The sequence below is a fragment of the Bombina bombina genome, chromosome 2 (genome assembly GCF_027579735.1).
Source record: "Bombina bombina isolate aBomBom1 chromosome 2, aBomBom1.pri, whole genome shotgun sequence".
Classification (NCBI taxonomy): Eukaryota; Metazoa; Chordata; class Amphibia; order Anura; family Bombinatoridae; genus Bombina; species Bombina bombina.
Window position 1 is genome coordinate 835,093,268 of NC_069500.1, and position 14,228 is coordinate 835,107,495.

The 14,228-nt window shown below is 38.0% G+C and overlaps 1 protein-coding gene across 1 annotated transcript in view; it reads right to left on the bottom strand.

Annotated features, from left to right (window-relative positions):
• Positions 1-3,900: 3,900 nt before the first annotated feature.
• Positions 3,901-14,228, bottom strand: part of SH3GL1 (SH3 domain containing GRB2 like 1, endophilin A2) — a 264,934-nt gene continuing 254,606 nt past the window's right edge. The window contains exons 8-9 of the mRNA XM_053703148.1: positions 6,196-6,252; positions 3,901-6,032 (exon numbers count right to left, since the gene is read on the bottom strand). Of these exons, the coding sequence (XP_053559123.1) occupies positions 5,836-6,032; positions 6,196-6,252 (254 nt within the window). The 3' untranslated portion in view covers positions 3,901-5,835. The remainder of the gene's footprint in view (positions 6,033-6,195; positions 6,253-14,228) is intronic.

Here is a 14,228-nt window from a genome sequence, read left to right on the forward strand (position 1 = left end):
GGGGCCAATATTTCATGCTGTCTTGGTAGCAGTGGCAGGCTTCTTGGCCTGCTTTCCCTTGTTCCAGCCTTGCATTGGTCTCCAAGCTGGCTTGGCTTGAGAAGTATTACCCTCTTGCTTAGAGGACGTAGCACTTTGGGCTGGTCCGTTTTTACGAAAGGGACGAAAATTGGGTCTATTTTTCGCCTTGAAAGGCCGATCCTGAGGAAGGGCGTGGCCCTTACCCCCAGTGATATCCGAGATAATCTCTTTCAAGTCAGGGCCAAACAGCGTTTTCCCCTTGAAAGGAATGTTTAGTAGCTTGTTCTTGGAAGACGCGTCAGCCGACCAAGATTTCAACCAAAGCGCTCTGCGCGCCACAATAGCAAACCCAGAATTCTTAGCCGCTAACCTAGCCAATTGCAAAGTGGCGTCTAGGGTGAAAGAATTAGCCAATTTGAGAGCATTGATTCTGTCCATAATCTCCTCATAAGGAGGAGAATCACTATCGAGCGCCTTTATCAGTTCATCAAACCAGAAACATGCGGCTGTAGTGACAGGGACAATGCATGAAATTGGTTGTAGAAGGTAACCCTGCTGAACAAACATCTTTTTAAGCAAACCTTCTAATTTTTTATCCATAGGATCTTTGAAAGCACAACTATCCTCTATGGGTATAGTGGTGCGTTTGTTTAAAGTAGAAACCGCTCCCTCGACCTTGGGGACTGTCTGCCATAAGTCCTTTCTGGGGTCGACCATAGGAAACAATTTTTTAAATATGGGGGGAGGGACGAAAGGAATACCGGGCCTTTCCCATTCTTTATTAACAATGTCCGCCACCCGCTTGGGTATAGGAAAAGCTTCTGGGAGCTCCGGCACCTCTAGGAACTTGTCCATTTTACATAGTTTCTCTGGGATGACCAACTTTTCACAATCATCCAGAGTGGATAATACCTCCTTAAGCAGAATGCGGAGATGTTCCAACTTAAATTTAAATGCAATTACATCAGGTTCAGCCTGTTGAGAAATGTTCCCTGAATCAGTAATTTCTCCCTCAGACAAAACCTCCCTGGCCCCCTCAGATTGGGTTAGGGGCCCTTCAGAGATATTAATATCAGCGTCGTCATGCTCTTCAGTAACTAAAACAGAGCAGCCACGCTTACGCTGACAAGGGTTCATTTTGGCTAAAATGTTTTTGACAGAATTATCCATTACAGCCGTTAATTGTTGCATAGTAAGCAGTATTGGCGCGCTAGATGTACTAGGGGCCTCCTGAGTGGGCAAGACTCGTGTAGACGAAGGAGGGAATGATGCAGTACCATGCTTACTCCCCTCACTTGAGGAATCATCTTGGGCATCATTGTCATTATCACATAAATCACATTTATTTAAATGAACAGGAATTCTGGCTTCCCCACATTCAGAACACAGTCTATCTGGTAGTTCAGACATGTTAAACAGGCATAAACTTGATAATAAAGTACAAAAAACGTTTTAAAATAAAACCGTTACTGTCACTTTAAATTTTAAACTGAACACACTTTATTACTGCAATTGCGAAAAAACATGAAGGAATTGTACAAAATTCACCAAATTTTCACCACAGTGTCTTAAAGCCTTAAAAGTATTGCACACCAAATTTGGAAGCTTTAACCCTTAAAATAACGGAACCGGAGCCGTTTTAACACTTTAACCCCTTTACAGTCCCTGGTATCTGCTTTGCTGAGACCCAACCAAGCCCAAAGGGGAATACGATACCAAATGACGCCTTCAGAAAGTCTTTTCTAAGTATCAGAGCTCCTCTCACATGCGACTGCATGCCATGCCTCTCAAAAACAAGTGCGCCACACCGGCGCGAAAATGAGACTCTGCTTATGCTTTGGGAAAGCCCCAGAGAAATAAGGTGTCTAATACAGTGCCTGCCGATATTATAATATCAATAAACCCAGATAAAATGATTCCTCAAAGCTAAATATGTTTTAAAACTGAATCGATTTAGCCCAGAAAAGTCTACAATCTTAATAAGCCCTTGTGAAGCCCTTATTTACCATCGTAATAAACATGGCTTACCGGATCCCATAGGGAAAAATGACAGCTTCCAGCATTACATCGTCTTGTTAGAATGTGTCATACCTCAAGCAGCAAGAGACTGCACACTGTTCCCCCAACTGAAGTTAATTGCTCTCAACAGTCCTGTGTGGAACAGCCATGGATTTTAGTTACGGTGCTAAAATCATTTTCCTCATACAAACAGAAATCTTCATCTCTTTTCTGTTTCTGAGTAAATAGTACATACCAGCACTATTTTAAAATAACAAACTCTTGATTGAATAATAAAAACTACAGTTAAACACTAAAAAACTCTAAGCCATCTCCGTGGAGATGTTGCCTGTACAACGGCAAAGAGAATGACTGGGGTAGGCGGAGCCTAGGAGGGATCATGTGACCAGCTTTGCTGGGCTCTTTGCCATTTCCTGTTGGGGAAGAGAATATCCCACAAGTAAGGATGACGCCGTGGACCGGACACACCTATGTTGGAGAAATTATCAATTTCCTTATATGGCAGTTTCAGGAATGGGAAAAAATGCAAACAGCATAGCCCAATGACATAGAAAAAAGGCAGGAGGCAAAAAAGAATGGGGTCTTAAATAATGAAAATATTTGGCGCCAAGTATGACGCACAACAAACAGAAAACATTTTTTGGCGCCAAAAACGTCCAGAAACGACACACTTGCGTCATAGATGACGCAACATTGTTTAAGGACCCGGCGTCAACTAAGACGCTGGAAATTACGAATTTGCGTCAACAAACGTAACTTTGCGCCAAAAAATTGCGCGCCAAGATTGACGCAATAAACTTTAGCATTTTGCGCCCTTGCGAGCCTAATTCTGCCCGCGAATTTAAAAATGACAGTCAATTGAAAAAAAGACTATACCCCAGGTAAGACATACATTTTCCTAAAAAAATGCATTTCCCAGATAACTGAGTGTCTGCAAAAGGAAATATACTGAAACCTGAATCATGGCAAATATAAGTACAATACATATATTTAGAACTTTATATAAATACATAAAGTGCCAAACCATAGCTGAGAGTGTCTTAAGTAATGAAAACATACTTACCAGAAGACATCACTGATAAAGCCAAAATCTGTCCCTTTAAGGAACTGGCAGACCTTATGATAAATGCGCCAAGTGACCGGTTTCCTGGCCTGGATGAGAGTATCAATCACTCTCTCAGAAAAGCCGCTCTTGGCCAAGACTAGGCTTTCAATCTCCACGCAGTCAGCCTCAGAATCAAGATTTTGGTGAAAAAAGGGACCCTGAACCAGCAGATCTCTGCGACAGGGTAACCTCCAAGTAGGAGATGATGACATCCCCACCAGATCTGCAAACCACGTCCTCCGTGGCCACAACGGAGCAATCAGAATGGTCGAAGCTTGCTCCTGTGGATGCAGGCCACCACTCGAGGAAGGAGTGGAAACTGTGGAAAAATGTAAATTAGGTTTAACTCCCAAGGCACCGCCAAGGCGTCTATCAGCTCTGCATGGGGGTCCCTAGACCGCAACCCGTATCTGGGTAGCTTGAAGTTGAGTCTAGACGCCATGAGGTCTATCTCCGGCGTCCCCATCTGTCCTGTGACAAAAGGCAAAGAATGACTGAGGGATGAGGGGAGTGGGGGAGGTATTTAAGCCTTTGGCTGGGGTGTCTTTGCCTCCTCCTGGTGGCCAGGTTCTTATTTCCCAACAAATAATGAATGAAGCAGTGGACTCTCCTCCCATTAAGATGGAAATTATTATTTTACACCATGGCTTTTCATTTAGCCAAAAGGTGAGCTTGATATTTTTATTTATTTTTTTAAAACAAAAAAAAATAAAAAATCCAGTTTCTCATAGGTGAAGTATTAAAACCACACTAGATTTAAGGAAAAAATACTGTTTTCTTTTTAATTTCAAAGATTACAATATATGAAAAAATTACCCCCTTAATTAATCGAGCCAGTCTTTTTCAACATACTGTAAGAAACAAATTAAAGCAGCACCTGTAATGTATAAGTGTAAACAGAGAATCTACAGTGATTTTTGCTTGATTGTCAAATGGAAGGGGTTGCACCACGATCTTTACAAACAATTCTATCATGCATACACAAGAGCAACAATTTAAAATAATTGTAATATTTGTTTGGATGTGAAAAAAAAGGTTATTGAAAATGCTGGTTAGATTTTTTGTGATCAGGGATCACAAGACATCTGTGATGGATGAACTCCATGGACTTTTGTCTTTCAACCTCCTCTACATATACAAATTGAAACTATATGTTGATACTGTATTACTATTTAATGACTAATAGATTATTCCTACACAAATACTGATGGAAAGGGGAAGCTTCCTCACTTGTTCCTGGCAAGAATATTTTTTTTAAAGGGACATTAAAGTATTTTCCCTTTTTGCTTCTAAATTAAGGCATTGTAATATGTATTAATGTTTTTGAAGGGGGGTGTTCCTGTGCTCAAAAATAAAGATCAGTTAGTTATCTGGGGAATGTCACTGTCCACCAATAGAGCTGTGGTAGTTTTCCTTATCAGCCTTCTATCCCATGGACTATTATTGCACTTCCTGTTAGTGTAAAATAACAAACAGCTTTAACATAACCTTTTCCATGTAAAAACAATATATTATATTAATCTTTAAAATAGATCACCTTATCATATGATAGAAATGCGATGTCCCTTTCAGTCTCTGTCACATACGCCAATAATAATAATAATAATAATAAAAGTACTGAGCACCTGGATAACTCCTGATCTTTGACACATTACTTCAGCAAGATGTCTATATTCAGTTTACAATTATTTAAGTAACAAACTTTTTCTTTTTATCTTTTATAGTTTAAAATTATTATATTTCTGCAATGGCTGCTGCTTTAACCCTGGTCCTGCCAGCAGTTATGAATTACATCCCAGTTTGCCCTTGATGGGGTTAAATGGGGGATTGATTTAATACTATCTAGTAACAATAATAACAAACCTGTTTGCTTATCACTTGCCGTCTATAAACCATCTCATGACAGGGGCCTTGTGGTTTGCTAGTAGGGCTCTTGGTCTTTAAAGGGTTAAAACATTAATTCCGTACAGTTAAAATATACAATGTAACAGAATGTGAGTAACATAGCATATAAAGGTTACATATTTATATATATATATATATATACACATACACATAATAGGAAAATAGGAATTACACCTAAGCAGCCAGATAAACCAATGATAATCCTGCATAATTGGTCAATTGGCAGCCAGTGAAAGGATTTTGACGTAGGTTGTAAAAAGATCCTAATAGGGTTGTCTTTCTTGCAAGCATGGATGGGAATAATATGCCTGTATCCAAGAAAGAGAGGTTTACTATTTCTGCCCATACATAAAAAGGGCACTTCTTTTCAAGAAACCCTCCAACTCCATAGAAGGGACCTAAAAGTTACCAAAATGTGAAAAAAGTTCCAGCAACCCAACTTCTAATGAGCTATTATGGCTTTTAGTGTTATAGGGGGCAATTGGCTGTAGTGATTTGTTGCTTGAAAAGATGTTGAGAGCTGGCACTGGATGTAGAAAAGTATCAGGGACAGACTAGGAAAAGGATGGACGGAGTAAAGAGAGTTTTTTTGATATTTTTTTAGCTGTTATCCAGGAGTTAACGCACCAAAGTAAGTTAAACACCTCACCCCATGTTTTAAGAGAATTCCTAGAAGAGACAAAGGAAGTTAACATCAAATGGCAAGAATGATGTCCACACTTCAGTATTTTGGTCCCTAGTGTTTAGTCAAAAGTCCCTCCAACCCCTTAGGGTTTATTCACATATCACTGAGGTAATGGAACCAGAACCTCCACATAGTTGAGGGGGAAGAATCCTGATTGGCCATTGATCATTCCTTCGTACCAATTCTCATCAATCTGGTTGGTCAATGTGATGATATCACTTTCTCGGAAGCCTAGCTCCCCATCATTCTCTGGTTCAAAATCATACAACGCTTTACAGCATGGCTGGTCCAGAGGAGCTGCAGGAGAAAAGGAGTGAGATAGTGGATCACTAGAGGATTGAGGAAAGGGCAACAAAACATGTAAATGAGGCAGTTAAAAACATAGGAAATTAGGTGAAAGCAATTACAGTCAAAGTTTGAGAGAGGAAAAGAAATTGAATCTAGATTTGAGAAAACTCACTTGAACTTCGGTTACTGGGAGTCCTGGCTGGTTTCTCAGACCGAAATGAAGAAGAAACTAAACAAAACAAAAGTAACGATTGTTGGTTTTAATAGCACCTTGGACCTAGTGACAGTGCAGTACTTCCCTTCCCGCCCTGTTATTTTCACCACCCTACCCATTAAGTTTAACAAAACCATTAAAACAGACAGCAATACACCTTGTAATTATCGTTCTCAGGTGAAATAACCTATGATAACATCTATGATTTGGATTTGTTGCATCTCCAGAGTACTATACACTGTTACTTTAAATAGCTGGTTTATATGAAATAAATAAAATTTACACAGTGTGTCAACACATTGTTAAATCTGTTTTCTTAATGTTTAAATGATGCTACTATAGGTAGTAGTGGTAGGTTTCAGGTTACTAATATTGTAGATTAATATAGTGTATTGTATCAGCAACAAAGCTAACCTTGGTCAGATTGTTAGTTTACAGTACATTGTTTTGTAGTTGCCATCCGCTAAAGCCAATTAGGGAAAGATATATAGCATGGATACCATTAACAAGTCAGCAGGGTGAATTTTAAGTTCTGAGAATTAGAAAATCCTCAATTTTTAGAGCTAAAATTACATGAAAAAAAGAAGAGGCAAAATTTAATTATGAAAGTATAATCCAAAGTGGTTTCATTACGCATTAAAAAAAACAAATACCCCCCACCCCCAAAAAAAAACACACACATACCACAACTCAAGGAGTTTACTTTCCCTTTAAAGAGACACTGAACCCAATTTTTTTCTTTCGGGATTCAGATAGAGCTTGGCATTTTAAGCAACTTTCTAATTTACTCCTATTATCAAATGTTCTTCATTCTCTTGGTATCTTTATTTGAAATGCAAGAATGTAAGTTTAGATGCCGGCCCATTTTTGGTGAATAACCTGGGTTATTCTTGCTTATTGGTGGATAAATTCATCCACTAATAAAAAAGTGCTGTCCAGAGGTCTGAACCAAAAAAGAAGCTTAGATGCCTTCTTTTTAAAATAAAGATAGCAAGTGAACGAAGAAAAATTGATAATAGGAATAAATTAGAAAGTTGCATAAAATTGCATGCTCTATCTGAATCACGAAAGAAAAAATGTGGGTTCAGTGTCCCTTTAAGTGTGTGTGTGTGGTCCTATATGTGAAATTTACAATATTTTAAAATGAGGGCCACATTTTCTCATTTACAGTGAAAACAATTTTACATCTACATTAAGGAAGATATATGCCAAACATTTACATATATGAACAGAGACTATATATATATATATATATATATATATATATATATATATATATATATATATTAGGGATGCACCGAAATGAAAATTCTAGACCGAAACCGAAAATTCAGGATGCCCTTGGCCGAAAACCGAAAATGACTTTTTCCCCCAAATGATTTTAAAAGTTTTTTTCTATAATTTTATTATTAATATAAGACTTTTTATTATATATATATATATATATATATATATATATATACACACACACACACATGTAGGTAGGTGAGCAGTAATATATATATATATATATATATATATATATATATATATAAAAGCAATTATGTAGGTAGGTGAGCAGTAATTACATATATAAGCATATATAGGTAGGTGAGCAGTATATATATATATATATATATATATATATATAAGCATATGTAGGTAGGTGAGCAGTATATATATATACACATATATACATATACATATATACATATATATATATATATATATATACACACACATATACACACATAATAATAATCTGCATTGAGGTACACAGCAGGCATCTTGGGGTTAAGCATGGTACTGAGACACAGAGGAATGCAAGAGATCGTATTACCAGTGCTTGTGGATTGTAGCCCCAACAATTACAGTTCTCCTGTCAGTGTGCAAACGGCCCCTACATATTGCATATAATTAATTCTTTCTTATCTGGACTGTCTCCCTGTCTAGCGGTGACACATTTGTAAAAGCAGCTCCTTGTGCAGGACTCAGGAGGAGGAGGTAACAGCTGCTTGTACTGAAACCACGCTGCAGCCCGCTGTCTGTTTACACAGTAAACTTGCCGTGTCAGATGAAATTTATGACACTTGCCTGCAGAGCCATATAGTTACTTGTAACGGATCCTCCTGTCAGTGAGTGTGTGAAAGGCTAACACGTATTTTTACCTTTATCTGGCTCCCTGTTTAACTGTGACTTTATTTTAAAAAGCAACTCATCGTGCAGGACTCAATGAGCTGCTTTTTCAAATAAAGTCACAGTTAGACAGGGAGCCAGATAAGGGTAAATATACGTATGATCCTTTCACACACTCACTGACAGGAGGATCCGTTATAAGTATAACTATATGGCTCTGCAGGCAAGTGTCATAAAATTCACTTGACACGGCAGTTCCCTCTCTCACTCTGCCGCTCTGCTTCAAGTTGTTAGTGAACACAGCCTACAGTGCCGCACCCCCTATACCCGCGAGGCATTCTGGGGCATGTAGTTAAAGTTGAATATGGCCTAGAAATTACCCAGCCACACGGGGCTAAATTTAGATGCGTCTTCTAACTACTTGTTGCGGTCAGTGAGGCACGGGGGGAGGACACTTAGAGGGATACAAATCTGGCTGCCAGGGGTTGATTTTGTGGTGCATAGGGGTCAATTTAATTTCAAATAGAACATGCAATTTTCGGCCGGTTTTCCCCTCTTTCGGCCGAAATGGGAAAGGCCCATTTTCGGCCGAAATTTTGGTGCATCCCTAATATATATATATATATATATAACAATTTATGTAAGAACTTAACTGATAAATTTCTTTCTTTTATAGTGGCAAGAGTCCATGAGCTAGTGACGTATGGGTAGGGTGACCACATATCCAAACTGCCATTCAGGGACGCCCCCCCCGGGACGCCCCCCCAGCGAGGCCCCGCCCCCAATAAAAAAAAGTGCTCCGGGTCCACGCTTGTTTCATCGCATTATATAGACAGTAGTAGAGGCTAGTAAAGGCTAGCTAGACTAGAGCTGTGGTGGCAACCACAATGAAATTAGTATCCGGATTCCAATCCGGAAGCGGCTCCCTCAATTTACTGGTCACTGGAATGCAGCGCCTCTGATCTGGAGTCTGGCCCCCTGGGATAGTGGGGATGTCGTCTAGGAGGGGCCTTAACACTCTCATGATCTGCACTGTGGGAAGCCGGCACCTAGCCCTACTAGAGACTTAGTGAGAGTGAGTCAATCTGCGCAGCTGTGAAGTCACTGCTGTCAGTTTCTCAGTTTCACTCCAGTCCGGGACAATGAATGAAGGTACCCGGGACCAGGGACAGACCATTGAAATGCGGGACTGTCCCGGGCAATACGGGACACGTGGTCACCCTACGTATGGGATATACATTCCTACCTGGAGGGGGCAAAGTTTCCCAAACCTCAAAATGTCTATAAATACACCTCCCACCTCACTCATACTTCAGTTTAAAGGGACAGTCTAGACAAAATTAAACTTTTATGATTCAGAGAGGGCATGCGATTTTAAACAACTTTTCAATTTCCTTTTATCATTAAATTTGCTTTTTTCCCTTGGTGATATTTTTGAAAAGCTAAATCCAGGTAGACAAACTGATTCCTAAACCGTTGAAAACTGCCTCTTAGCTCAGAACATTTTGAAAGTTTTTCATAGTTAGACAGTTCTAGTTCATGTGTGTCATATAGATAACATTGTGCTTACTCCCGTGGAGTTATTTAGGAGTCTGCACTGAATGGCTAAACTGCATGTCTGTCAAAAGCCCTGAAATAAGGGAGCAATCTGCAGAGGCTTCAATACAAGGTAATCACAGGGGTAAAACATATATTAATATAACTGTGTTGGTTATGCAAAACTGGGGAATGGGTATTAAAGGGATTATCTATCTTTTTCAACAGTAAAAATTCTGGTGTCCCTTTAACGTATAGCCAAGAAGTGAGGTGTAAAAAAGGAGTAAAAAGCATACACAAAATAGGAACTGGAAAAAAAAAACATAACCACAAAAAATAGGGTGGGTCTCATGGACTCTTGCCACTATCAAAGAAATTAATTTATCAGGTAAGTTCTTACATAAATTATGTTTTCTTTCATGTAAGTGGCAAGAGTCCATGCGCTAGTGACGTATGGGATATAATACCCAAGATGTGGAAGTTCACGAGTCACTAGAGAGGGAGGGATAAAAATAAAAACAGCCATTTCCGCTGAGAAATTAAATCCCAAACAATAATTACGTTTTCTTAAATATTTAAAAAAAACTCAAAACAAAGGCATTAGAATCAAGCCGAGACAAGTGCCTGAAAAACCTTCCTCCCAAAGGCTGCATCCGATGAAGCAAACACATACAAAATGTAAAATTACAAAAAGTATGCAAAGTAGACCAAGTTGCTGCTTTGCAAATTGATCAACTGAAGCGTCATTCGTGAGAGCCCAAGAAGTGGCAACTGATCTAGTAGAATGAGCTGTAAATCTCTAAGTTTTGTTAATCAAAAGTCTGAACAAAAAAAAAACAGGAATAACAAACAGACTAGAAGTCTTTATGAAATCTTAAGTAGCCTCAACATAATATTTCAAAGCTCTTATCACATCCAAAGAATGTAAAGACCCTACAAGAGTATTCTTAAAATTAGGACACAAAGAAGGAACAATTTCCTTATTGATGTTGTTAGAATTCACAACTTTAGGTAAACATTTAAATGAAGTCCGCAAAACAACTTTATCTTTATGGAAAATCAGATAAAAAAAGACTCACAAAAGAGAGCAAACAATACAGAAACTCTTCAGGCAGCAGAGATAGCAAAAAGAAAAAACACTTTCCAAGAAAGATATTTAATGTCCAGAGAATACATAGACTCAAAAGGAGGAGCATGAAAATTCTTCATTGAGACTCCAAGGAGGAGAAATAGATTTAAAAACAGGTTAAATATAAACCAAAGCCTGAACAAAACAGTGAATATCAGGAAGTTAAGCAATCTCTCTATGAAATAAGACAGAAAAAGCAGAAAATGTGTCCTTCCAAAGAATTTGCAGACAAAACGTTAACCCAAACCAACCTGAAGAAAGTGTAAAATCCTAGAAATACTAAAAGAATGCCAAGAATAATCGAGTTGAACATTATGAAATATAGGTTTTCCAAACACGAAAATAAAATCTCCTAGAAACAGACTTACGAGCCTGTATCACAGTGCTAATAACTGAGTCAGAGAAACATCTATGACTAAACACGTAAGCGTTCAATTTCCAAACTTTCACATTTAGAAATTTGAGATCCTATGGAAAAAACAGTCCCTGAAACAGAAGGCTGGCAACTGAACATCCTGACAAGGTCCGCATACCAAAACCTGAGAGACCAAGCTGGAGCTATCAGAAACGCATAAAAATGGTTCCATTATGATCTTGAAGATCACCCTTGAAAATGAACCAAAGGCGGAAAAAATGTAAATAGGTTGGTAAAAACCAAAGAACTGCTAGAGCATCCACTCTCTCCGCCTGAGGATCCTTAGACCTGGAAAGGAATCTGGAAAACTTCTTGTTTAGACGAGAGACCATCAGATCTATTTCTGGAAAACCCCCACATCTGTACAAGATGAAAAAAACACATCTGGATGGAGAGCACTCCCCCAGATATAAAGTCTGATGGCTGTGATAATCCCCTTCCTAATTGTCTACACCTGAGATATAAATCACAGAAATTAGACGAGAGTTGGATTCCGTCCAAAAAAAGTATCCGAGATACTTCCTCCATAACTGAAGGACTGCGAGTCCCTCCTTGACTGACAAATGCTACTGTTGGGATATTGTCTATTTAAAAAATCAAATGTAAAAGTTGTCTCTTTAATAGAGGCCACGTCTGAAGAGCCCTGAAAATAGCATGAAGTTCTAAAATATTGATTGATAACATCGCCTCCTGAGCTTTCCAACCCCTAGTGCTGTCAGAGACTCTCAGACAGCTTCCCCACCTGAAAAACTTGCATCTGTAGAGAATGCAATCCAGGTAGGATAAACAAATGATGCCCCCTGAACAATAAGGTGATAGTCCAACCACCAAATCAGAGAGAAAAAAAAGTGTTGGGATTTAAGTATATCAGTTGTGATAACTGAAAATAATCCCTGCACCTATGGTGCAATATGCAAAGCTACAGAGGCCCCAGATGAAAACGAGCAAAGAGGATCACACCTGATGCTGCAGTCATGAGACCAAAAACTTTCATGCACATAACCACTGAAGGAAAAAATAGAGACTGAAGGTTTAGACAAACTAAAATTAACTTCATTCATCGCTAGTCTATCAGAGAAACAATAATAGACACTAAAAAAAATTGGAAACCTAAAAAGGTGACCCTTGTTTAAGGAATCAAGAAACACTATTGAAAATTGATCCTCCAACCATGTCTTGAGGAAACCACACTAGTTGTTTCAAGTGAGATTCTGCTGAATGAAAAGATTAAAGCTGGTACCAAATATCATTCAAATAAAGAAACACTGCAATACCCTGCTCTCTGAATACAGATAGAAGGGCACCAAGAATCTTTGAAAAGAATCTGAGGTGCCGCTAGCCCAAAAGGACAAGCAACAATTTGGTAAAGCTTTATCTAGAAAAATGAATCTCAGAAAACAATAATGGTCTGAATGAATTGAAAATAAGCGTCCTGTAAGTCTATAGTGGACATGAAATAACCTTGCTAAACAGAAAGGCAGAAAAGTCCCTATAGTCACCATCTTGAAAGTTGGGACTCTTACAAAACGATATAAAAATTTCAAATCCGGAATTGGTCTGAACAAATTTTTTCTTTAGGACAATGAATAGATTTGAATAGAAACTCTGTTCCTGCAAAGGACCTGGAACCATCACCCCATAAAACTCTAAATCTGAAACACATTTCAGAAAAACCTGAGTTTTCACAAGGTTTGTTATAACATGGAAAAGAATCTTCCTATGTGAGGTTTTTATTCTGAAACCTATTCGATACCCCTGAGAAAACAATATTCTAAAATCAGAGCCAGAGGCCTTAAGGGAATTAAAAAACAATTGGGAGCTTAAAAATTACCCTTAGATTTCTTTACTTGGGGCAGAAAAGACTCCCTTTCCCCCATTAGAGGAGATAATAAAATCCAATAGAAAATCTTTAAAAAAATTAATATCCTAAAATAAGATAGTAATCTAAATTTAAACATATCAGAAATTAAAGTCATAAAACTTTACTAGTAAAAATGGCTAAAAACAAAGATTAAATATCAGTTAAAATGACATAAAATATAGCATCATAAATTAAATGATTAGCACGTTGAAGTAAAAGAACAATGCTTAGACAAATCAAGATCTGATAACTAAACTGTCCAACCAAAAAACTTGAAACAGCAGCAACATTAGCCATAGAAATGGCAGGTTAAAAAACATGGCCAATATGTAAATATTCTTCTCTTAAGATAGGAAACAAACTTCCTATCTAAAAGATCCTTAAAAGAAGAAATATCTTCCATAGGATATAAGTACATTCGGTAAGAGAAGAAATAGCCCCACCTTTAGAGACTTTACCTATGGCTAATTTAAGTGTTTTTAGGTAAAAGGATATAGCTTTTAAAACCTAAAAGAAAGGTAAAAAGAAACACTAATTTTAGATTCCTTACTAAACATATGATAAATAGCATCTGGAATAAAAAAAACTTCAAGAGTTCCCGCACAAGCTTAAAAAATCCTGAACTCAAACATTTGCTATTCTTGTTATCAAGAGGACTAGATTCCTCAATACTCAAAATAAACAATACTTCCTTAATAAAGAATGAATACATTGAATTGAAAGTTTAATTATAGGGACAGTCTACCATAGAATTGTTATTGTTTTAAAAGATAGATAATCCCTATATTACCCATTCCCCAGTTTTGCATAATCAACACAGTTATATTAATATACTTTTTACCTCTGTGCTTATCTTGTATCTAGGAACCTTCTTCCAGCCCCCTGATCACATGACTGTGACTGTTTATTATCTATTGTCTTAAATTTAGCATTGT